Here is a 22,805-nt window from a genome sequence, read left to right as displayed (position 1 = left end):
CAGTTTGGACCGCTGGCGCCCTGCCGCCCACCCTGCCATTTCACCTCACGAGGGTAATCAGATTCCACAGGGTGGGCAGTCCTCCCACCCGGGGCTCAGCAGTCCTCCCCAGGGCTGCTCTACTAAGGACTCACTAACAGGGCCTTTTCAGTTCACAGAAAGCTTGGCCTGGCTTTTTTTTTCTTTCTTTCTTTTTAATTGGTTTTTCACTCCTTCTTGGTAGTATTTAAAAACTGAGTTGTACTATAGCAGCCTGATTTTTGGAATCTCTTTTTCAGACTAGATAGAAGAGCCGGGGATGGTGGTGGACGTCCGTAATCTCAGTATGTGGGAGGTGGGAGCAGGAAGATGAGGAGTTCAAGGTCATCCTCAGCTACTTGGTGAACCAGAGGCCAGCCTGGGCTGTATGAGACTCTGTCTCCAAAATAAACATACATAAATAAAATAAATAATAAATAAAACCAAGTAGAGGGCCAGGGCTGGAGCTGACTGGTCTTTATAAGGTGTGTGAAGAAGCCAAGTTCAACACCGGGACCTGACCTGACAGAAAGGCATGGGCAGCAGCCTCACCCCTACTCCAGGATAACAGCTGGCTGGGGCTAAGGTCAGGCAGCACCCATTGCCCCTTTTCCAGCTAGGCTGGAAACTTTGGGTGTAAGGCATCTGAGCAGATTTCTCAGGTTTATGTTAGAAGCCATGGAAATCAAGGCCAGGACACAGGCTGGGACTGGAGACCAAACCCTCAGAAATAGCAGGGAGACCGGGGCCCAGAGAGGGCAAGGCACTTTCCTGGGCCACACAGCAGTGCAGAAAGCAGCTCCCTGAATAGTGCACTCTTCAACTCTGTGAGACAGGTGGGAAGCCCTGAACTCGGTATCTATGCCTCACATGCCAAAACGTCACATGACTCCTGCATCTAGTAGCTTTCTGCCCTTTGGGGCTGACTCTGGTGAGCACAGAGGGCTGCAGTGGAGGGACAACAGCTGAGGGAAGCAAGGTTATGTTAGCTTCTGCCCTTTTTCCAGGCCTTAGGTCTGGCTGAGCTCTGTGTCCTCAATCCTCTGGGAAGCCTGGGCTAACATCCCAGCTTATTGCAAACACACTGTGTCCAGGAAAGGGTCATTCCCCAGCTCCGTGTCTGCCTCAATGTCCCTATCCACCGCGTGCATCTTTGTGGCTGTGTTGGGGGATGGTCTTGACAGACTCTGTTCTTTGAGGCAGATGGCTGGAGATAACCTGGAGGGATGAGTAGGAGGGCCACTTGATGGCTGCCAAGGACAGGCTAGTCCATGTGCTGAAGGCCCCCACACTACAGGGTCATAGGGGGCGTGGAACAGATGTGTTGTCTTGGCAACAGATGGCAGGTGCATGGGTCCAGGAAGCCTCTTCCTCCAAGGTCGAGTCCTCCAACTCCCAGAGCCCTGGCAATCTGGCATGAGGGCACCACGGCTGAGGCTCAGTGTCCAGCTCAGCACAGCCAACCCCGCCTTGCTGCCGGCCGCCCAGAAGAGCAGAAAGGACAGCTCTTTCCCCCTCTCTCATCCAGCCTTACCTGTTAGAAAGTGACCGGGGAACCCCGGCTTCGGCAGCTGCTGTTACAAGATTTGAAGCCTGGGTCTGCTGCTCTGGGCACAGGTAACCTCTTTGAGCCTCAGTTTCCCCTGTAAGAACAATAGCAGCTCCACTTCCTGAATGCTTGGACTGCATGTGATGTGGGGGGATGTACTGGGCCATGAAACAAAGCCAAACCCCTCTGAGTACAGAATTCACAGAATATCCAACAGTGGGCAGGTAGAGAAGACACGAGGTCCTGCCATAGTGACCAGACATATTTTCTATGGATAGGAAGACTGAGGCCCAGAGAGGGCAAGATAATCTGCTTCCAGTCACACAGCAAGCTGCCTCTCCTTGCCTTGTCTACATCCTGGTCACTCTGTCTCTCTCACAATGTCTCATCCACCAGCTGAGGATAAAGGCAGGCAGTGGGTCCCCAAGGGCAGGACAGCTCCTGTCTCTGGGGCTTGGCCCCTTCCCTGAACACAGTAGGATGCTCACAACTCAGGGGCAGAAAGAACCTGCCAGCCTTGGTCATTATAGGGAGGCAGCATCTTTCTCTGGGTAGATGGGGGTCTTGGGGGGGCTGGGGTACCCTGGGGTTCCCTGCCTCAGCCTACACATCATGAAAGGGTCTTTGAATGATGCCTTCCTAGTCATATAAACGTCACAGTGAGAGGGCATGGGGAGTCAGGCAGAGCACAGCCCAAAACAGGCTCACTTGGCAGATAACCCATCTGGTCAGTACATGAGTTTGCCCCATTAACTCATGCACTCAGGCCTTCCTGTTCCCCCCCTTATGCAAGGAGGGAGCTGGGGAGGGGTTGGGAGGAGAGGAAACCTGTGACCCCTTTGCAGGGCCCCAAGAGGATCCAGCTGCTGGAGGCCAGCCTACCCTCCTTTACCTGCAATCTCGTTCATCACACAGGTCTATGGGGAGGAAAAAACCAAATGAGACAGAAAACTCAAGTTTGACTAGATGTCTCAGTCAGGGGCTCCAGACCCTGAGCCCTTCAAGAGTCTCAGGCAGCCTGGTGAGGGCCTGGCACAGCTGTCTCTCATCCAAAAAACAGGCTCTGGTCAGCACCAGGCAGGCTGGCAGGGATCAGATCCAAACCAGCCACCCAGCCTGTCTGAGGGCACACCTGTCCAGCTGCCTCTCTGTAAAATGGAAGGGTCGTTCTGCCATTACCCAAGATGCTCTACCCAGAAACTTAATGGCCAAGGGCAAATCCCATTGGCTGATCAATGTAGTCAAGTTTTATTTTTGGTCTTCTCCCTGCCTAGTGAGACCCTGCACACCTTCCACATACCACTAGAAATCCCACACTGCATTGCTGTGGACTTCAGACAGGGGGCTGTTAACTCTGCAAGCTGTACCACAGGGGCTATCACCAACCAAGATGTTGAGCACACTGCCTGGCATTTTGCATGTGGAAAAAAACAGACCCAGAACAGGGAGCTAGAGAGGATTCCCTGCGCCAGGCTAGGCAGGGTGGGCAGAAGTGAGGCGGAGATGGTCTTGTGCAGCTATGGAAAAGTAATGACAGAAGACAGCATGAGACAGCGCGCTGTGCAACCTTCAGCGGGTCTCTTGCCCTCTCTGGGAATAGTTTCCTCAACAATATCTCCAAGAGTTCCTCTAAGCCAATTCTTTAGGACTGTGATGACCACAATCACACATCCCTTGGGTGACACTGGGGGCAACTGCGTGTTTGTGCATTTGTTGGAAAAGACACTCAACACGTGAGCTCCTTCATTCGTGTCAGGCTTCCCTTGTAGGTGGGGTAGCCGCTCTAGGTTTACTGCAGAGAGAATGTACATGTCCTCGACAGGTCCACTTCTCTGCTCTGGTGTCAGCCAAGGGGGCTCTTAAACACCAGAAGCAATGAGGACTGAGAGGAAAGTGGCTGAGCTGGGCCGTGCATGACAAGCTGTATTGCCCGGAGTTTGGAAGGAAAGGGCTGGATGATTGCCCAGGTAGATCTGACATCACAAAGACATGTGTTTACCCCCAGCTCTGCCCCTTGTCTGCTTCAAGAGCCTGGGGCAAGTCCTTTGTCTTCCTATAGCCTCAGTTTACCTAGTAATAGGATGGGGACAGCCCTATCTCACAAAGACAAGGCATATTAAGTAAGTAGTCTGTATTGGACTCATCGTAGGTACTCTGTGACGGTTCACAGCGCTTGGGGCCTCCTGAAGCCTGGGCATGGGCTAATTCGGGATAGCACAGAGATGGGACACCTGTGATGAGAATGATGGCACACAATGGAGTGTGGTTGGGAGTGTGCGTGGAGGCTTCCTGTGATGGATTAAAAGGGATTTAGTGATGTGTGAGGCAGACATGGGGCACTTAACATGGTTCTGGACACTTGGGAGCCAATTGTGGGAAATATGCAGGTAGCCTGGGCACCAGAAATTGGAATATACTGGCACAGAACGGTGACTACACACCAAACCAGCGGGTAGCCAAGGCACGAGGAAGGTGGAAGGTAGTCACACTGTGTGGCTTGAGACGGTGGTAATTTGGTTTTCTTTCTCATGCTCATCACAGTGAATTCACGTGACTGAAAACTTTGAGAGGGAGGGAGGGAGAAAAGCAGATGGGGAGGGAAAGAGAGGGAGGGAGGGAATGGGAGGGAGAGAGACAGAGAGGGAGAGAGACTCACTACACAGTCCTGGCTGGCCTGGAACTTCCTATGTAGACCAGGCTGGCCTCAGACTCAGAGAGATCTGCCTGCCTCCGCCTCCCAAGTACTGGGATTAAAGTTGAGCATCCCCAGGCTCACAGTTATGTGAAAACTGTGAAGACATTTCTGGCTCTGGCTGCAGAAGTGGCTCTCTACTCCTCACAGCAAGATGGCTGAGAAGGCCATCCAGAATAAGCTGGGAGCCAGGCAGCCAGGAAAGGAGCGACTGCAGGGTGCTAGGTGTGAACTGAGGTGCCTGACCCACAAAGACAAAACCAGAGAGCAGAGCCAAGCAAGTGGAGGTCGGCAGACCAGCAGAGCCTGCATCATACACTGGCCAGTAGCGTCGGGAACATGAAATTCACTGAGAAAGAGCATCACCCGTGGTGTCTGCAGCCTGCCTCCCTACTGGAGACCCTGCTGTACACAGGAGGGCGGCAGCGACACTGTCCTATGCCTGGCAGAGGGTGCCAGGCTGTGTCAGCTCTGAACAGAGAAGCAAGGAGGGGCCAAGCTGGGTGGCACTAACAATTTTTCCAACAGTGAACAGAGAGAAAGGTGTCTCTAACTGGCAAGGCTGGGGTTTTAACCAGCACCGAATGCTGCTGAGGTTTCTGGAAAACACCTTACCATCCTGCGGCACAGGACTGCATCGAACATTTAGTGAGTGCTCACGGTGTAGCCGGCACAGTGCCAAGTGCTTGCTGTGCGTTCTCTCACCCAGTCTTCACACTACCTCTGTAAAGGCAATTCCGTTCACCTAAGGGAAAGTCTCCAAAGATGACTTGGCCCAAGGCCACATGGCCAGAGGGTAGCAGAGCTGGAATGGAGTCTGCCAGAGCTGAGCTCAGCCACCACGTTGGCATGCCAGAGGTGACCTTGTGGTCCTTTGGTTTTGTGACCTTGGGCCTGAGTGTACACTGGAATTATCCAGGAGCTTTAAAAGCTACCAGTGGTTGGCAAGATGGCTCTGTTGGTAAAGTCAGTGGCTCACAAGCTGGCTCAGGGGGCAAAGGCACTTACTGCCAAGCCTGATGACTTTAGTTCAACCCACCAAACTCATATAGTGGAAATGAACAGCCTCATACAAGCTGTCTTTTGCTGTAGTGCACACACACACACACACACACACACACACACACACACACACACACACACACGTAAAAAAAAAAAAAGATAAAAAGATAAAGCCTGAGCTCCACCCAGACCAGCAAGGGCAGCAGAATGTCCAAAGCAGGCAGGGGACAGCACTCCTGGGTCTTTTTGAAGCTCAGGGGTGACTGAGAACAAATGATACCACTGCATGACTATAAGATTAGTCATGGCTGCAAAGGCCTATGTGACAGGTGGCTGTGTATGGTGGCATTAGGAGTATGGGGTGCCCACAACAGCAGCTGAGATAAGTGGCTACACTGGCCAGGACACACAGATGGCTGCTTGCTGAGGGCCAGGGCATCATGTCAGCATTGGTTGCTGACACCCAGCCCCCAGGGAGCATGAGGATCTCAGTTTGATAAGCCCACTCAGTGCCATAGTCCCCACCTGACTGCAGGCCTGTCCCATGGCTGCAGTCCCAGCTGCTCAAATTGCCTGGCGATGAAAACATGTGGGTCTTCGTGCTACAGGTGGTACAATCACAGCCCAAGGGGGAGTGGTGCCAGGGCAGGGCAAGTTGAGGGCTGGCTTTGGAGTCAAATGGCCTCCAGAGGCTGGTCGGCTTTGTGGCTTTGGACAATTATCCAACATCTCTGAGCTCTGGCTTGTTGGTTTGTGAGATGAGCATGGATGGTACTGCCCATTATGTTGTGAAGTTGGGCACAGAATGGCCCACGACTTCTCAGATGAATAGTATTGCTTCGTGCATTACTTGTTTCTGAAGGGCAGGGGCACAGACCTGCCAAGAAGTCTGCAGTGACCTCCTGGTGGTGTACTCCAGCCCAGGTCCCACCTACCCTCCTCCCGAGGGTGCTGGGAAAGGCATCAGCTGCCCCCTAGCGGCTGAGGGCAAACACACACTGAGTCATGGGAAACAAACTAAAAAAACCAAAACAAAAAGACAGAATGGATGTCCTAGGCCTTAAATTCATTCCCAAGGCTTCAGAGCTGTGCACATTGGGTGGCGCTCGATGTATCCAAGCTGTGTTGTGACTGAGGCAGATATGTCCTTGTCCCTACTAAGCCCCAGAACTCCCAGAGAAGGGGGAGGGTGCACCAGAAAAGGGAGAAGGAGGAGGAGGAGGAGGAGGAAGAGGAGGAGGAGGAGGAGGAGGAGGAGGAGGAGGGAGGAGCAAAGTACACCGGTCCTACCTTCCCACAGGGCCTGAGGCTTTGCCTGTGCAATCTCTCTTTATTTCCCCCATGGGAAGCTTCCCCACAAGTACACATGGAGACAGAACCGTCAGCAAGCCTTGGCTCAGCTGATGATCCCTGGGTGAGGACGACAGACAGGAACCACACTGGCCAGGCAGTTCCTAAGGAGCCTTCAATGGCTGGACAGAAGAGTGCATGGCTAAGAGCCAGAGAGTTTGAGTGAGGCAGATGGAGGCCAGGCCTAGGCAGATGCACCCATCAGGGATCCAAGGCGAAGGCCTGTATCAGCCTGCCAGCTCAGGAGATCCCACGACTGATGTCTGTCTGGCTTCAGGAATGCCAGCATATAGACAGGACACTGAGGTGGCATCTCTCAGAGTCTAGAAGGTGCTACCAGCAGGAAAGGTGTCACCAGCCAGCACAGAAGCCAACTCCGGTCCCATAATGCTCCAGTGAGAGGCTTCTTGGCAGGACTCATTGTCACATCATCTCAGAGGCCCAGGGCTTGTCGAACAGGGTCATCTAAGGAGGCAGCCAAATGCATAGAGACCCCAGGCGCTCCGATGCTGGTCTCCCAGCAGTCAAACCCACAGCCGGTCAGGGCCTGCTTAGCGTCCTCCACTTTGGCTCGCTCTAGACCTGGAGATGGAAGGCAGTCAGCCCTGAAGGATGACATGCTGACACGCGGCAGACACTCCCACCTCTGGGGTAAAGTCCTTTTGCTGTGCATCTTGCAGCTTCACTGCAGCACCTATGAGCCATGTGCCAAGCCCTACACCCTCCTCATGGGCTTTAATCACCTGGACCCAGCCTTGCCATCCATCATCTGGTCACGTAGCCTTAGGCTTAATCCCCATATGGGCTTCAGTTTCCGTAACTGGGAATGAGGCTGACAGTGGCCACTCCCCCACCCTCCCACCAGAGTGCCTGGCCAGTACCTGGTATACTGGACATGCTCTCATAGCATTTGCTTATAATCAGCATTGGTTCTGGAACAGTAGCTACCACTCAGAGCCTCCTAGAGGGAGACCCCTGCACTCCCTGAAGCCAGAAGCCACTACCAAGAGCAAGGGGCTTTGGGAACCCTGGTGGGTTGTACAAAGTGAGGAGACAGAGGGATGAGAAAAAGGATGAGGGCAAGCAGGCTGGAGTCGGTGGGTGGTATCACTGATGCCTACCGTATGCCGGCAACAAGAATTCCTTGCACCCGGCCTGGCCTCGGGCTCCTTCCCTCAAGTCTACTTGAGGGGGTCTTTCCCCCAAGCTAATGAGCATGGCTACTTCACTCTGTCTCTGGGTCAATCCTATCACTGTTTCACAGTAAGACAGGAGCCTGCCCTGGTTGTTTCTGAAGCTTGTGGTAGGAGGTGGCATGAACAGCCTAGGGCAAATGATCTTTCTAGCTATAAGCTCCTCCCTAAGCAGGAGGGACAGTCCCTCAGCCTACCTGCTGTCATGCTTGTCTTCCCAGAGGAAACAAAGGCACAGTGGGGTTAATTAACTGGCCCACAGTCACAAAGCAGAGCTCAAGTCCCCCTTTCTAGGGAATCCTGCAACGGATCTTCCACCACGGTCTGGTATGTGTTAGCAACATTCTCCCCAGCCCCATCAGTACCTGGTTTTAGGAGGGTGATGCCGCAGCCACCGCCACCTGCGCCTGTCAGCTTGCTATGAAGTCCGTGTGCCGCTGTGATCCGGCAGAGCTGGTCCAGGGAGGTGTGGCCCACACCCAGGGCATTCAGGTGGTGCTGGTTCATGTCTATCAGCTCCTGGAGAAGGTGCCATCTGTTCCTGCCTAATCCACCCGAGGCAAACCCTCTGTCCCAGCCGGCATCTCCTGTCTGCCCAGCAGCTGCTGCCATGGGACAGCTCATGCCCTCAACATGGGACTTAGGTCATGATCAGAACCAAATTCATCCTCCCACCATGGAGACCAGTATCGAGCCTGGCCCTTGTGACATATATGGAGCAGGCACATAATCTACACTGGTCCAACAGGGAAAGGGTCCCCGTCACTGGAATGGCTAAAACTAGTTGACTTCAGACACTGACCACCTAACCTATCCACCTGCCATATGGTCACAGATCACACGACAGATTCCTAACCACCTGGCTTTACTCTCTGGATCAAACCATGCTTTAAGCCATCACCACTGGCCCCATACTTGGATGGTTCTTTTTCTGCTAAAGGCTCATGGGGACAGGTTTGCCATTTGCGAGAGAAAAAAGTCTCACACAATATGACACTCTACTGCTGCCCCCTGGGCTGGTTTTCAGAATAAGAACCAAGTTGTCACAGGTTCGCAAGTCACAAGTGAGAAAATAGCTAAATATTTGTCTAGGTTTCTGCAATTGTGTGCAATAAAAATGTTGCTTGCCAGCCAACAAGGAGCGCGTGGACAAAATGCTAAAGGCAGCTGCTGTTTGCCTTTTATTGGATGATGGATACAGAGGCATACTGGAGAAGCACACCCAGACAGGCTCTACACTTCCTCCTGGGCCTGGGACTCAGGCAGACTGGGGTGAGACTGGGCTCTGCCCTTCTTAGCCCTTAGGAGGAGCCCTTTGCTAGAGTGTGTCTCCCATGGAAACAGATGGTATGAGGTCTGCCTGCCTCCTGGCTGTGTGAAGGGAAGGGCTTTTGCACAATGCCTAAGCTGGGCAAACATTCTGCTATCAGTGTGTGTTACCATCATCTCATTTTATAAAAGGGGCACTGAGGGCCAGGGGCAAAAAACCTGTCTGGGACCACCCATCTAGTAGGTAAAGAATCAGTGCCAGAAGCACTTCTGCTTGCAAGAATGCCCTTGGCATTTCCATTGCCTCCTCTTGCTCAGGGAAGCTGGTGTGGCTTGTGCTGTGCAGGGCTCTGCTCTGAGCTCTGAGCTCAGGATGCCTGTGCACTAAGGGCTGACCAGCACCCAGGCAGCTCTGCCAGTCTCTCAGTACTTCCCAGTACTCTGACAAACAAACAGGCAGGCAGTGTGGCCTGGTGGCAGCCCTGGGTGCCTTTCACAAGCCCCGGGGGCCACATGTGGAGAAGATATCTGGGGCCTCTCAGTGCCTGAGCTCCAGGTGTCATGTTGTCAAGGCAGGTTCCAGACATCTGTCACATTCTGATCCAAAATCTGCCAAGGATCAGATGACAGGCTGTGACATGAGAGAAGAGCTCGCTGGTTCATGTGCAAAGCTGTCCAAGAATGGAGCTGTGCACTTCAGTGGCTGTGGCAGCCAAAAATACCAAAAATACTGTGTAATCAGTGTACTGTTCCCCGGCATTCTCTGGGCTTGACAGTGCACACGAGGGCAGTTCCCTATCTTTCTTTCCTGCTCAGGTCTGTGATCCTGAACATGGAAGGAAATGGGAACTGGAGAAGCAAGGCTTGGGGACTGCAGTAGGTCGCCAGGGAAATGAGGACAGAGGCTCCAGATTATATGGAGGCCTTGTGCCCGGCGCACAGTAGGTTCTCAGTAAAGCGCTGTGAGATTCTGGGTGCACATTGTAGGCACATTTCTGAGTCTGAGGCTCATCTGGTCTACACAGAGAATTCTAGGCCAGCCAGGGCTACACAGTGTGACCGTGTCTCAAGATATAAAAATGGATAAAATCTATTGAGTAGAGGTATACACAGGTATTAGTTTGGGTCCTGGCTCTGCCACCCACTAGCTCGGTAACACAGGAGAAGTCGGCCATTTTGGACCTCAGCTTTTATGCCTGTAAAATGGAGACACAGGTAGCTGCAAGGAGCAAGAGTGACATTACCCTGGGAGGCTGCATACAGAGGTGCCAGGAGGGACAGAGATTGCAGCAGGGATTACAGGACAGTACTAGAGGCCAATCAGAGCAGGAGTGTGCTGGGCCATCTGGAAGGGACCCTGCCTGCACCTTCATATGGCTGCCGCTGCTCGGCTCTTTCAGCCAGGGCTGCAGGGTCCCCTTGTACTCCAAGGCCAGATGGCATTTTACCATCAGCCTGATTCACCAGACCAGATGGCCCATGTCTGAGAGGGAGTCTTTGGCACATGTCTGAGAGGTGAGTGGTGGCACATGGGCACTGGGAACAGGAGACCCTGAAACTGTAACAAGCTTGTGGCACACCAGTGAGGACACTGGCCTGCAGTGAATAAAGGAGAATTCAGACACTAGTCGGCTCAGACACTGCCCTTGGAGTCTCTGTGCTATACTAGAATTACATGAAGTTGCTGGCCACAGTTAGAGGACCACAGAACAACTTCAGAACCCACCTGACCAGAAGTGACAGGTGGCTGTTGAGTGGACACCCAAAGCAAGCACAGATCAGAAGCAGGAAGGCAGGCATCTCCCCAGGACAAATAGAGAATGGGGGTCAGCAAGGTGACATGTCTGCCCACATGGCTGCTTCTCAACCTTGTGACCTACACCTGCCCACAGGACCAGGCTTCCAGGTAAGACATGCTTGCCCACATGGGCACACACATGCTCAGGGACCAAGCCTGGGCCATCTAAGGACAGGGGGAGACACTACTTGAACAGCAGCAGGGTGAGGAGCTAGCCAGTGGCGGGCTTACTTCTAGAACAAGGTACTGTTCCGGGGCTGGAGCTGCCACCATCTCTCCTAGCACACGCTCACACTCCAGGGATATGGCGTCAATCGAGGTCAGGAGCGGGGTCACAATCTCAGGGAACTGTGGGGAAGGAAGGACAGAACTGTGAGATCTAAGGACACGGGAGAACCCTGCTGCAGCATCCACATCAGCCCTCGGGAATCTCCCCTGACTTTGTCCTTCAGTTGCCCTGACATCTGCAGGGGCATCCTTGTCACAAAGCCAGTGTGGCTACAGGGGCAGGCAGCTTCCAAAAATCTCTATCCTGACACCAGCCTGGCAGTGACCACAGTTAGCACCTCCCTTTCTGTCCACACTACCTCCTCAGATTTCCCTGTCCCCAACACCCACGGCACCCCTCCATCCAGGAGCACCTTGAGTAGCCTGCTTCTGACGCCAGCCACGAGGGCCTTGGTACTCCGTGGGACCTTGGTGTTAGTGAGCAGGATTTGCAGGGCCGGGAGCCTGTGATGAGAAGAAAGGCAGGATGGAGGAGCCAGGCCAAGGACTCCACCCCATCCTGGTACAGAAGAAGTAGAGGCCCAGGAAGGTATGGCACAGGGACAGCAACACAGGGGACCCCAGCTTAGTCTCCAGACTAGCAGTCAGAGCAGGAGGAAGGCTTCACCATCATGAGGTATAAGGACTGAGAAGGGATAAAGACCACTAGGGGCAAAGGTTGGGGCAGAGTAGCATATTCTGAACTTGGAGGTTGCAGGTCATGACCCCTCATCGGGTTGTAAGTTTAAAGTGGCTATGGTAGAGTGTGGGAGGGTCAGAGGCCAGTGGTACCCAACCTTGAAGGTTAGGTGGGGGTGGTGGGGGGCACAAGGGGAGAAATGCTCCAGGTCTCAAGGTTCTGGGAACTCAGAACTGTCTGCATGGATGTCACTTGCTGACTGTCCTTAATCTAAACCTGAAATGCTCTCCCATTGAAAAACCTTGGTACACCATGTTTTTGATTTCTAGCTTAGGGGTGCTTGTTCTTCTGCCAGGCATCTGTGGTGGCCCCTGTGGGAGGGAGCAGGCAGGCAGGACTGCAGAGGCCCCCCTGCCCCTCCCCACACCCAGGAGCCCATTCTATAGTACCCAGAGCAGCAATGTGGCCACAGCAGCCTAAGCTCCAGCTGCTGAAGAGAAGAACTCCATCTGCCTGAGGCTGCAGGAGACGGACTCCCCAGCATAGCCCACGAGGAGCTGTATGGTCCTGACTGTCCTGTGCAAGCCGTTTCTGAAACCAGTCCTCTTGTCTGCCATCCACTCTGAGCTATGGCAGAGAACCTGGGTGTGCCCCTGTGGAGACAGCTGGAGGCTGTGGAACCCACACCTTATTCACCCCCTTTACAGCTCAAGACTGTAAGATCCAGTAGAGGTGGAGAGGTTGCTGGCCCACTGTCTCACTGCCTGGAAGCCAGGAAATGATTGCCACCCTGGAGGACAGTGCTCGTCTTTTCTAAACTTTCTAAGATAAGCAATCTTTTCCCTCCCCGTTAAAGACCACCGCCTGTCACTCAAAACAGGCAGTGTTCAGGGAGGCTGGACCTGGAGCCACACCACAAACAAGGTGCCTTTTACGGAATGGCAGCATGTGTGATTTTGGGGAGAAGACCTCTTAAGCCAGCTGTAGGATGAAGGCAGGGCTGCTCTGAGCCTTGCCCAAGCCTCCCACCAAGGACTCCAGCACAACGCTCCTTTTTGTTCTATGTTGGCTTCCGTATTTACCTGTCAAACCCCAACCCAAACTCACCCTCATTCCCAGCAAGAGCTCCCAGAAATCAGCCTGAGAGGTTCATCTATGTTCCCGGGCTCCAGAATGTATCATTAGGAAAAGGAAGGCAGTGTCTGCTGTTTACTACAGGAATGGACAGACAGGGTCTGGGAACCAGTTGTTCTTCAAGGGGAAGGGACAGCCGCACGTGACTTTATTTTCACCTTTAATGGCAATGAAGAGTTGGCACAGTGGAGGAAAGACAATGGCTATGCAGGCCTCACATTGTGGTACAGCCACAGCAGGAAGGGGACACAAGGACACCCACCCCTCCCAACTTCACAAAGGCAGGCATAGTGCTGTTCCTGTTTATGTGAAGAAGCTGTGCTAGGCACAGCCATGAAGCCTAAGTTACCTCTTCAAGGATGACATCTTCCCTTGCTGGTATCGCAGGGCTCCTCCTAAAGAGAGGGACAGCAGCTATCATCATGGGGAAGGCTCAGATTTGTATTCTGGGACAGCATACGGTCATTGTGGCCTCATGACATGCCAGGCTGAATGTGGCACCCATCCATTCCAGCTTCAGCTGGGGAGGACCCAAATGATATTAAGGCCCTGGGGACCTTGGCCTTCTGAGCTGCCGGCTTCCTCGGCCATTGCCCGTGTAGTGAGGTTAAGGCCCAGGGCTCAGCAGCTAGGCCTGTCAGCAATCGTCTCGTCAAGATGGAACTTTGTTTTGTGGTTTGCCAACAACATTGCAACAGTTCCCTGTGACTCTCAAAGAAATCAGTAGGGTTTTTTTCCCAGGGCCTGAGCCCACCCTTCAGATAGGCAGAGCCCTGAGATCTTCCTTCCCCTGGAACAGGAACAGGCTTCCTCAGAGGCCCCATGTAGTCACCCCAAGCCAAGAGGCGAGGCACCTACCAATGTAATGAGCCTCCCAGGAAGGATGAGGAAGCAAACACACCTACCCCAGGTGCTGACAGCGTTGTCTACTCCAGAGGGGTTCCCATGGATCACTCTCTCTCCCTCATAGGCCCACTTGTTAATCGACTCCAGGTCCTCCTCAGACCACCTGGGCACACAGGCAATTTTTAAAAATCCTATAGGAAAGGCAGGGTTATCCCCTTCCACAGAGGGAAACTAAGGTTCAGATAGTTAGGACAGTGTTCCGAGCCACACTGCTACTCACTGCTCCATTACAGGAAAGACAGTGCAATGACAGTCATTACCTGCTGATGGCATCCCTGTCCTTGAGGGGATTGGTGATATTCTCACAGGCAGTCAGGAGGGCAGCCACCAGACACACCGAGTAGGCAGCACTGGAGCCCAAGCCTGCCCCAGGTGGCAGTTCTGACCAAACCACAATGTCCAGGCTCGGAAGTACCCTGAAATACACCGGGCACAAAGCCTGACTCCCTTGAAGGGTGTGAAGGCCTATGGGAATGGACAGTGGGGGAGGGGCTGGCTGAGCACCTGGACCATTGGTGGGCCAGCATCCCTGATGGATGGCAGCAACTGAAGGTGACTCAGACAACCAGGAAACAGGTGCCAGACTCAAATCACTGCAAACTACAACTCCTTGCTCCTCCCTGCTCTACAGAGCTGGGCTGCTTTCTGGCCTGGCTCTCAGCACCAGCTGTCCATCTGGCTGGCACAGCCTTGTACCGTATCACCTCCCACCCATCTTTCCAGAGATCACCAAGTGCTTCCACAGGACACCTCCCCCAAACCACCCACAAGAGCCGTTGCTGGGCTCCAAGGACCCATGTGTCATCTGTCTCCACAGCAGCCTCACCACAGCACCCACCACTCCTGACACATGGGACCCAGGGCTGCAGCAGACCAGCTAGAAAGATTAGTCACACCATCACACACAGACCCCCCTCAAGTTAACACCCAACAGTGTTCTGCAATTTCTAAGTCCTGTTCCCACTTTGTAGATATCTAATGCTGAGTGTGACTTTTCAAAGGACACATGCCCACCCTATGCAGATGGGAGACTCTGCCCTGATCCACCACAGGGAAGCAGGCTACCCAAGCTGAATATCCCCAAGTCAGGCCAAGTCCTGGCCACTTATGTGAGGTCCTCAGCACAGGGCCTGGCCAGTGTCTGCGGCTCTGACTGCCTTTCTCCTTGCATAAAAAAGTAACACTGATGACAGGCGTGTTGGTACACACCTTTAACCCCAGCACTCCAGAGGCAGAGGCAGGTAGAGCTCTGTGAGTTCCAGGCTAGTCTGGTCTACACAGCGAGTCCCAGTCCAGCTAGGGCTGCATGTCTCAAAAACAACAACCACAAAACCCCCCAAAGCTACTCCAAACAGCATGTCTGTCATGGCCATGTTACCATTTTAAATACACTCCTAATCCTCCTAACTGATTCTTGAGGAAATTATATATTATTAATTAATAATGAGTTTACTGTGTGAGCTCATGCCATTTTGGAGAGGGTCTCGTGAAGCCTAGGCTGACTTAAAAAAGTTTCTGGGTAGATGAAGATGGCCCTGAGTTTGACCATCCAGCCTCCACCTTGCAGGTACTGGGATTACAGTGTATACCAGGTTGTATGTGGCAGTGAGGACAGAATCCAGGGCTCCATGCCTGCTAGGTAAATAATTGGCCACACCCCTAGCCCTACTTGGTGTTTCGTTTGTTTGTTTTAGACAAGGTCTCAGACTGTAGCCCAGGCTGTCACCCTGTCCTGGAAGTCACTCTGGAGCCCAAGCACATGACGACTCAGGGCAGTCCTCTTGCCTCAGTCTCCTGGGCACTGGGGTCACAGGGATAAAGTCACCACATCCAGCCGAAGGACATGGTAAATGGTCACAAAAACAATGCATCAAGCCACATGCCAGGCTCTAGTCAGAGTAAACCTTACTACCTGTGAAATGCACCCCTTTCACAGATGGGAAAGTTGAGTCTCAGAGAGGGTAAACATCTCAAATGAGGGCAAGTGGCTTGCCACCAGCCTCCAGAACACCATGTGATGTTATCTCAGCACCCCTGTCAAGCTCTTAGCACCACCTGCCAAGGTATCCCCTACACCTAGGTCTCTCTGAAAAGAGGCAAGTAGACTCAGGCTTCACTCTGTTGACTGTAGCAACATGAGGCACGCGTGTGCCTCTCCAGCCACACCGCAAAGAGGCCCCTGAAGAACAAGAATGCAACAAAGCCTCTGTCCTACTGAACTCAAGCAGCAGAGAACATAGTACAGGGTCACCATGTCAGTGTTCATGTGTACTGGGGGCATGTCACAGCTCCACAGCTTAACTTGCTTGCTGTCCTTCAGGCTGTCTATCTCCAGAGCCTCTGCTTCCCCAGGAATAAACAGGTGGAACCCCTCTCCTGGACTGCTGTCACACTGTAGGGACAGCCTAAGGCCCTAGAGACCCACAAGGCACAGGGATTCTTCAGTAACAGTGACAACAGGAACACTCCCCAGGGGAGGCCGGGTAGACTCTAGAGACCATGCACATACCTCTGCTTCCGGCAGATGGCCAGGTAGAGGTATAGAAAGGCAAGCACGGCCAGGCCCTCGGTGCCGACACCGTCCTCAGGTAGGCCTGCCACCTTCTTCAGTTTCTCCAGTTGCTCTGGGGTGGGTGCCGGACCATCACCTTGCTCTGTCAGAAGGCAAAAAGACAGGCAGGTGAGGGAGACTGTAGGAGCGTTTATAAACCACAGAACACACAGGGATCAGCATGGGGATAAACAGGGTCCCCTTCCAGTTTGGGGAGTAGGCTGCCTTAGGTTCAGGTCTTGACTGTGAAGGTAAAGACCAGCACTCAGGACTCAGCATGGCTCCCAGCCCTGAGCAAGTGCTGAAATAACAAACAGTCTGAGTACACACTATGCAGAGGCCTTCTCTTCACCTTCCAGCCTTCCAAACCAGAGGGAGCAGTGAGTTAATCCCCAACTAGTTCCCTCTCTCTCAAAGTCAATTAGCAAAAAGACTAGACATGTAGGTAAGGCCCTCACTTAGCATGTGCCAGGTCCTGGGGTCTACACACACACACACACACACACACACACACACACACACACACACACACACACACACACACGGGGGGGGGGAGGGTTAGCAGGAGGAATGGAGAGGGGTGTGTTAGGAAGTTCAGGGCACCTGCTAAGGGCTCGGCACATGTGTGCTGAACAGATTCATGAGGGCCAAACCAAGGGGTCAAGGAGACTCTGGCCTTGTAGAGTTCTGTGATGGAGACAGACTCATCCTGGAGGTGCAGCCTATAAGCCTCCACTGGAGATGAGCGGTCACCTGCTTTGGAAACTACCAGTGGAGACCACGCTTGGCTCATGGACTGGCACATGTGCTCGCTCTGCCTGTCACTGTGTGGAGGGAGCAGTAACAGCCAGTCTCCAAGGAGTACCTGTAGTCTCCACAGAGGCAGACTTATAGCCCTGGCACCAACCCTTATCCTGCTGGGTTTCCACAGCGGCTGTCAGACATATCACACACCCCTGCTCCCAGGCCTGGCATCAAGCCTTGCCCAGCCTTGCCAATGGGTTTGTGTGTTCTCGGCCATGAGTTACCATGCCTGGCTGCCACTGCTTCAGAAACTGACTCGGAAGAGCAGTTGTTGGTGCTAAGGGATGTTCTGCCCTACTGACTGACGCCATGGAAGGCAAGTCCCAGAGGCTCTGAGTTGAGGAGGGTGCAGGAGTCACCCAGGGAACTTCTTGCAAAATATAGTCAGTTCCCACCACCTGCACTAGTGGGAATATAGTCAGTTCTCACCACCTGTGCCAATCTTCTACAGGAGAGAGGCAAGGCCAGGAACCCAGATAACACAGAAAAAAAGAACAAAGCCCCAAGCCAATTCCGAGGCCCGGCAGGTAGAAAAGAACCACTCTAGACAGATAGCCCTCACCCTCTATCCTTCTATTGGATATCCTTCAAGCCCAGGTCTCCACTTCTGAGCCACAGCCCAAAGCTTTCACCAGCATACCATCTCTGGTGGCAGGTGACAGGGCTCGGGTGTAGGCTGGAAGTAGTCCCTGGGCGCTCTCCCTTGCTCTGGGGTGGCTGAAAATGCTATTTCCTATGCGGAGAGGCATGAGCTGGAGAAGTGGGAGCACCCTGGGTTCAGGCGTCCTGCTGACAGAAGGGAACTAGTCTGGACAGGTTATAACCCAAAATAAACCCAGAGCCCTTAGCGGGTGACCTGAACTTCCTAACACCACTCTTCCCATGCCACAAGCAGCAGCAGCAGCAGCAGCACAGGGACCCTGTGCTAACGACATGGGAAGACAGTGCTGCCACCCCAAAGAAGAGCATGGTATGGTCCCACTCTGTTTCAGAAACAAGGAATTTCCCTTTCTCAGTCGATCTAACGTTCCCTCTCCTTAAGTCAATCCTGACCAGCAGATGCCAGAATGCCCAGGCTGCTACTGGGGGAGCTGAAGCAATGAGGTGTCTATCACCTCATGTTGTCCCGGACAGTCCTCTGAGCCAAGCAGCCACCATCTTGGGGAGTTCAGCAGCATCCCTTTGCAAAAGCAATTATCCCAGCTGGGCTTGTTGACTGTGCAGCCTGTCAGAGAGGTGTGGGGATGTCACAGGGCCCTCACCTGAACATCTAGGGTTTTCCTACCACCTGCTGTATGTAATTCCGCCCTAGCTGTACATGGCTTTGGGGAGAGTCTAGGGTAGATAGGCTGGAGGAAGGGAGCTCCAACTATGTGACTACAGGAGAGGCATCATTTGTGTTGGGTGAAGACTTTCTGGTGAGGCCTTTATGTGGGGACACCCACACTCCAATAAGTAACCCCGACCTATGCTCGTTAAGGAAGCCTGATGAACTCATTGGTTCTCCACAGTGAACTCTGGTGGAACTGTGCCTGGGTTTGTTGTTGGGACCTTAGGAGGAGGATAGATGTCATTTATGTTTCCCCAGGAAGGAATTTTAGCAACACTTCATTAGTATTGATTGGATTTTCAGGTAATAAACATGTTACTTTGACTTTTTAAATAATTTTTAGCGGTGCTGGAGATTAAACCCAGGGGCAGCCGGGTGGTGATGGTGCACACCTTTAATCCCAGCACTTGGGAGACAGAGGCAGGCGGATCTCTGTGAGTTTGAGACCAGCCTGAACTACAAGAGATGGTTCCAGGACAGGCTCCAAAGCCACAGAGTCGTGAAACTGCCCCCCCCCCCCCCCCCGCCGCCAAAAAAAAAAAAAAACAAAAACAAAACCAAAATAAACCCAGGAGCCTCACATAAGCTAAGGATACACTCCACCGCTGGGCTACGGTGGCTCCATGCTCAGTAACAACTATCCACTGAAAATACAATCGAATGATCTACTTCCTGTCACAGCATCTTCCCCAGCTACTAATCACCGTTGACAACTGGTGTCTCCTCCCTGAGACTTTCCTACACACTGGCTTATATAAGTAGGCACACAGTTTTACACTTGTGACAGTTACCTCTTTGGTTCTCTTTTATCTTATTTTGTTTGACACGGTCTCATGTAGCTCAGACTGGCCTCAAACTTACCATACAGCTGAAGCTGTTCTGGAATTCCTGATCCTCTGGCCTCCATCTCCCAGGTACTGGAAATATACTAGTTAATATTGGTAGGATTTAAAGCCACCTAGGAAGCACACCTCTGGGCAGGTCGATGAGGGCCTTTCTAGAGATGTTAAAATGCATGTGACAATAGCCCAGGGGTCAGGGTTCTAGACTGAATAAAGGGGAGAAATGGAGCTGCGCACCAGTATCCATTCATCTCTCTCTGCTTGACTGCAGAGGCAATGTGACCAGCCAGTTCACACTCCAGCCACGAGCAGGATAGGTGACGTTCAGATGGACAGCCAAAATACACCCTCCCTTAGGTCGCCTTTGTTATAGCAACAGAAGGGTAATGGATACAACACCTGAAGGTTTTTACTCAACATGGGCCTGAATGATCTGCCCACAACAGTCTAGAGATCTAGGGCACAGTTTTATGTGTTTAAAATGACTAGCTGTGTGGTAGCGCACACCTTTAACCCCGGCACTTGAGAGGCAGACATAGGTGGTCTCTGTGAGTTTCAGGGCAGCCTGGTCTACAGAGTGACTCTGTCACAAACAAAATTAAATCAAATACTAAATGAATGAAGCCAATTTTCTGGGGTCAGAAGAAAAGCCTGTTGGGACAGCTATTCTCTGACTCCCTCACAGACAGCCTGAAGCCACTTACCCTTTCCCCCCACCCCCCACCCCCCATCCCCCGCTTTCTTCAGGGCCAGGCTCTTACCACACCTGGCTCCCCCTCTTTGTACTAACCAAGAAAGTTTGTGTCGAGCAGCTGAAGCCCGGCTACATCCCACACCTGCTTAATACCAATGTTTGGTAAGTTGAGGCTCACTTTCCCGTTGCTCTGTGGTCGAAGCAGTAGAAACGTTCTCAAGTTCAAGGCCACTGCCAGGGCTACCTGTAGAATAAAGGGCAGAGATGGTAAGCCGAGGGTGAGTGGCTCATGGACCAACATCCATATGTTTTAGGGGCACACAGGACGATCCCTGGGGCTCACTGGCCATCTAGTTCTGCCATTCTAGCACGTTCTAAGACAACGAGAAGCTATGCCTCAAAATCTGAGACAAACAGTGCCACCTGAAGAACAATGGCTGAGGCTGTATCCTAGCTTAAACACATGAAACCATAAAGTGTCAGTTGGAATGAATGAAAAAAATATAATAAGCTTTGACCTCAGACCCATGTTACTGTCAGTTTTTCTTGTCCTGCCAGATCTCACCGCCCTTCTCAGCTCCAAATAAACACACAGATGATATATTAGTTATAAAATTATTGGCCGATGACTAGGGCTTCTTACTGGCTAGCTCTGTCTTAAATATTAACTCATTTCTATTAATCTATGTATTTACACGTGGTCTTGGCTTCCTGGAGAATGCCCAGACCTGTTACTCCTTTGTGGTCTACAAGGTACGGTCTCCCTCTGCCTACCTTTCCCAGAATTCTCCTAGTCTCCTAATCTCCTAGTCTGGTAGCCCCACCTATCATTCCTGCCTGGCCACTAACCAAACAGTGTTTTATTTATCAACCATTAAGAGAAACATATATACACAGAAGAACATCCCCCATCAGACCCACTCAGGCTCACCCTCAGCCTCATGAAGGAATAATGTGCTTGGTTAAGTCACCAATTCCCTCCTAAACCTCATCTTCCCTACTTGTAAAATTGAAGACTACAAATTGCACCCCTGGTCTAGCGCTGAAGATTAAATGAGATAATACATATGTCCAATATCTCTATCAAACCTTCTTTCCAATTCCTCAACGCTGGGATGCCCCAGAGTGAGTCCATCCCTCTGAGCTCTTCCCCTCCACCGACACTCACTTCCTGGGTGATTCCACTCAACCTGTCAGGGCTTATATGCCATCTTTCTGCTATCACACTGGGAGAGGCCAGAAGTCCTTTAGCAGTTTAAGGGTTTGTCTGGCTGGAGAGATTCATCCAGTCTACCCCTCAGGCCTTTCTTTTACCTTCTTCAAATTCAGGGTCAGAGAGAAGTGGCACCCAATCGTTCAGGGCTCAGGGACTTTTTACCTTGCCATGGACTACAGCATGTTCTCCATGGAGGATGACTTTCCCTGGAGCGGATACCAGCAGGGCTTCTGACAACATGGCTCTTGGGATTTCTGGAAGGGAATGGCAGAGGGAGGAACAAAGGTTCCCGGGCATTAGTCAGACACATCAGGAAGGGTGGGCTTGGTGGTGCACACCTTTAACCCCAGCACTCAGGAGGCAGAAGCAGGTGGATCTCTGAGTTCAAGGCTAGCCTGGTTTACAGAATGAATTCCAGGACAGCCAGAACCATGTAAAGAAACTGTCTCCAAAAGAAAAAGAAAGGAAGGAAGGAGGGAAGGAAGGAAGGAAGGAAGGAAGGAAGGAAGGAAGGAAGGGGAGGGGGGAGAGAATGCACATTATAACAACGGAACTGCCATCAGGCACTATCACTATGTTCTAGGACAGTGCTGTGAACCAGTCAGGTGGACAATGAAAAACATCTGGGTTCAGACCCCAGCCCTTCCACTCCCCTGTGATGTCACCTTGCACTACAAACGGTCATCAATCTTTTTCCCACACATTAGATAGGGGCAGCACTGGAGAGTGATCCAATGGACTGGGAAGCAGCACTGTCTGTCTGCCAAAATAGCTGCTTGAACTAGATAGCTACTCAGCACTCTCGGCTCTAGCATTTACTGCTAACACTATTAAAGTCAGAAACTGACATGGCCTCCGAGTGCCTGGCTCAGAAGTGGAGAGCTTGCTTACCATGAGGAAGGCCATATCTGACCTTCCATGTCTGAAGGCCATGTCTGATGGGGTGTGGACAAGGGAGGTTTACACAAAATCTTGAAAGAGAAAGAATTCTTCCCGGACATCGAAACCACAGCCAACCAATGTCACACTTATATGCAGGGCTGCAGGACACACCTGTTACGCCCGGTGTTGCGTATTTAAACAAGAACTTCTGCAAGGCAGAGTCCCCCAGAGTGTTTTGCTGGGTTTACGGGCGCATGCATCTTACATTGCTATAACGAATGCAAAGTCACCCGCGTTTAAGGCCTCACGGGAACTCCCTCACACTAACCACCCCACTACAGACTAAGTAGACACCGAGGCCCGGGTTTCTTATGAACTGTCCGATCTGATGTCGCCGACCGCTCCGATCAAGGAAACCAAGGCAGAGGAACGCGGCGCCCGGGACTCCGGTGCTCACGCGCCCAGCCCCGCAGCCCAGGCCTCTCACCTGCCGAGGCCAGCGTCCAGGTGTGCCGATACCGCAGCTGCAGCTCCCGGTCTCCTCCATCCCGGAGAGCTCAGCCCCACGGAGGCGGACGCGTCTTCCCTCTAGCCAATCAGAGCGCTTGAGCCGAGGATCCCTTTACGGATTGGGTCGAACATGGACCAATGGGAACTTCAAACACTCC

At 52.5% G+C, this 22,805-nt stretch overlaps 1 protein-coding gene across 6 annotated transcripts; it reads right to left on the bottom strand.

The window, feature by feature from the left end:
• Positions 1-480: 480 nt before the first annotated feature.
• Positions 481-22,746, bottom strand: Mvk (mevalonate kinase). 6 transcript variants are annotated; one of them, XM_035443239.1, is made up of 12 exons: positions 22,625-22,746; positions 21,418-21,509; positions 20,136-20,283; positions 16,328-16,472; positions 14,079-14,234; positions 13,818-13,921; positions 13,262-13,307; positions 11,513-11,603; positions 11,103-11,219; positions 8,170-8,323; positions 1,553-1,661; positions 481-1,236 (listed from the first exon to the last, which is right to left on the bottom strand). In XM_035443239.1, the coding sequence occupies exons 2-12, from the start codon at positions 21,493-21,495 to the stop codon at positions 1,089-1,091; spliced, it is 1,296 nt and encodes a 431-aa protein (XP_035299130.1). In that variant the 5' UTR covers positions 21,496-21,509; positions 22,625-22,746; the 3' UTR covers positions 481-1,088. The 6 variants fall into 6 exon arrangements, with proteins under 6 accessions (XP_035299130.1, XP_035299131.1, XP_035299132.1 ...); XM_027416004.2 differs by having other exon boundaries at positions 1,125-1,429; XM_035443240.1 differs by lacking the exon at positions 14,079-14,234.
• Positions 22,747-22,805: the final 59 nt, after the last annotated feature.

This window comes from Cricetulus griseus, chromosome 4 (assembly GCF_003668045.3).
Source record: "Cricetulus griseus strain 17A/GY chromosome 4, alternate assembly CriGri-PICRH-1.0, whole genome shotgun sequence".
Lineage (NCBI taxonomy): Eukaryota > Metazoa > Chordata > Mammalia > Rodentia > Cricetidae > Cricetulus > Cricetulus griseus.
Note: the sequence above shows the minus strand (reverse complement) of the source record. Positions and strands in the feature narration are given on the sequence as shown.

What these genes read in the sequence shown, in the direction of transcription:
- Mvk (XM_035443239.1), bottom strand. Translation starts at nt 21,495, where the DNA reads ATGTTGTCAGAAGCCCTGCTGGTATCCGCTCCAGGGAAAGTCATCCTC. An exon ending in GCTCGACACAAACTTTCTTG is followed by an intron (nt 16,473 to 20,135) that starts GTTAGTACAAAG and finishes GCCTTCTGACAG; the next exon opens with AGCAAGGTGATGGTCCGGCA. An exon ending in AAGATGTCATCCTTGAAGAG is followed by an intron (nt 11,604 to 13,261) that starts GTAACTTAGGCT and finishes TTCTCATCACAG; the next exon opens with GCTCCCGGCCCTGCAAATCC.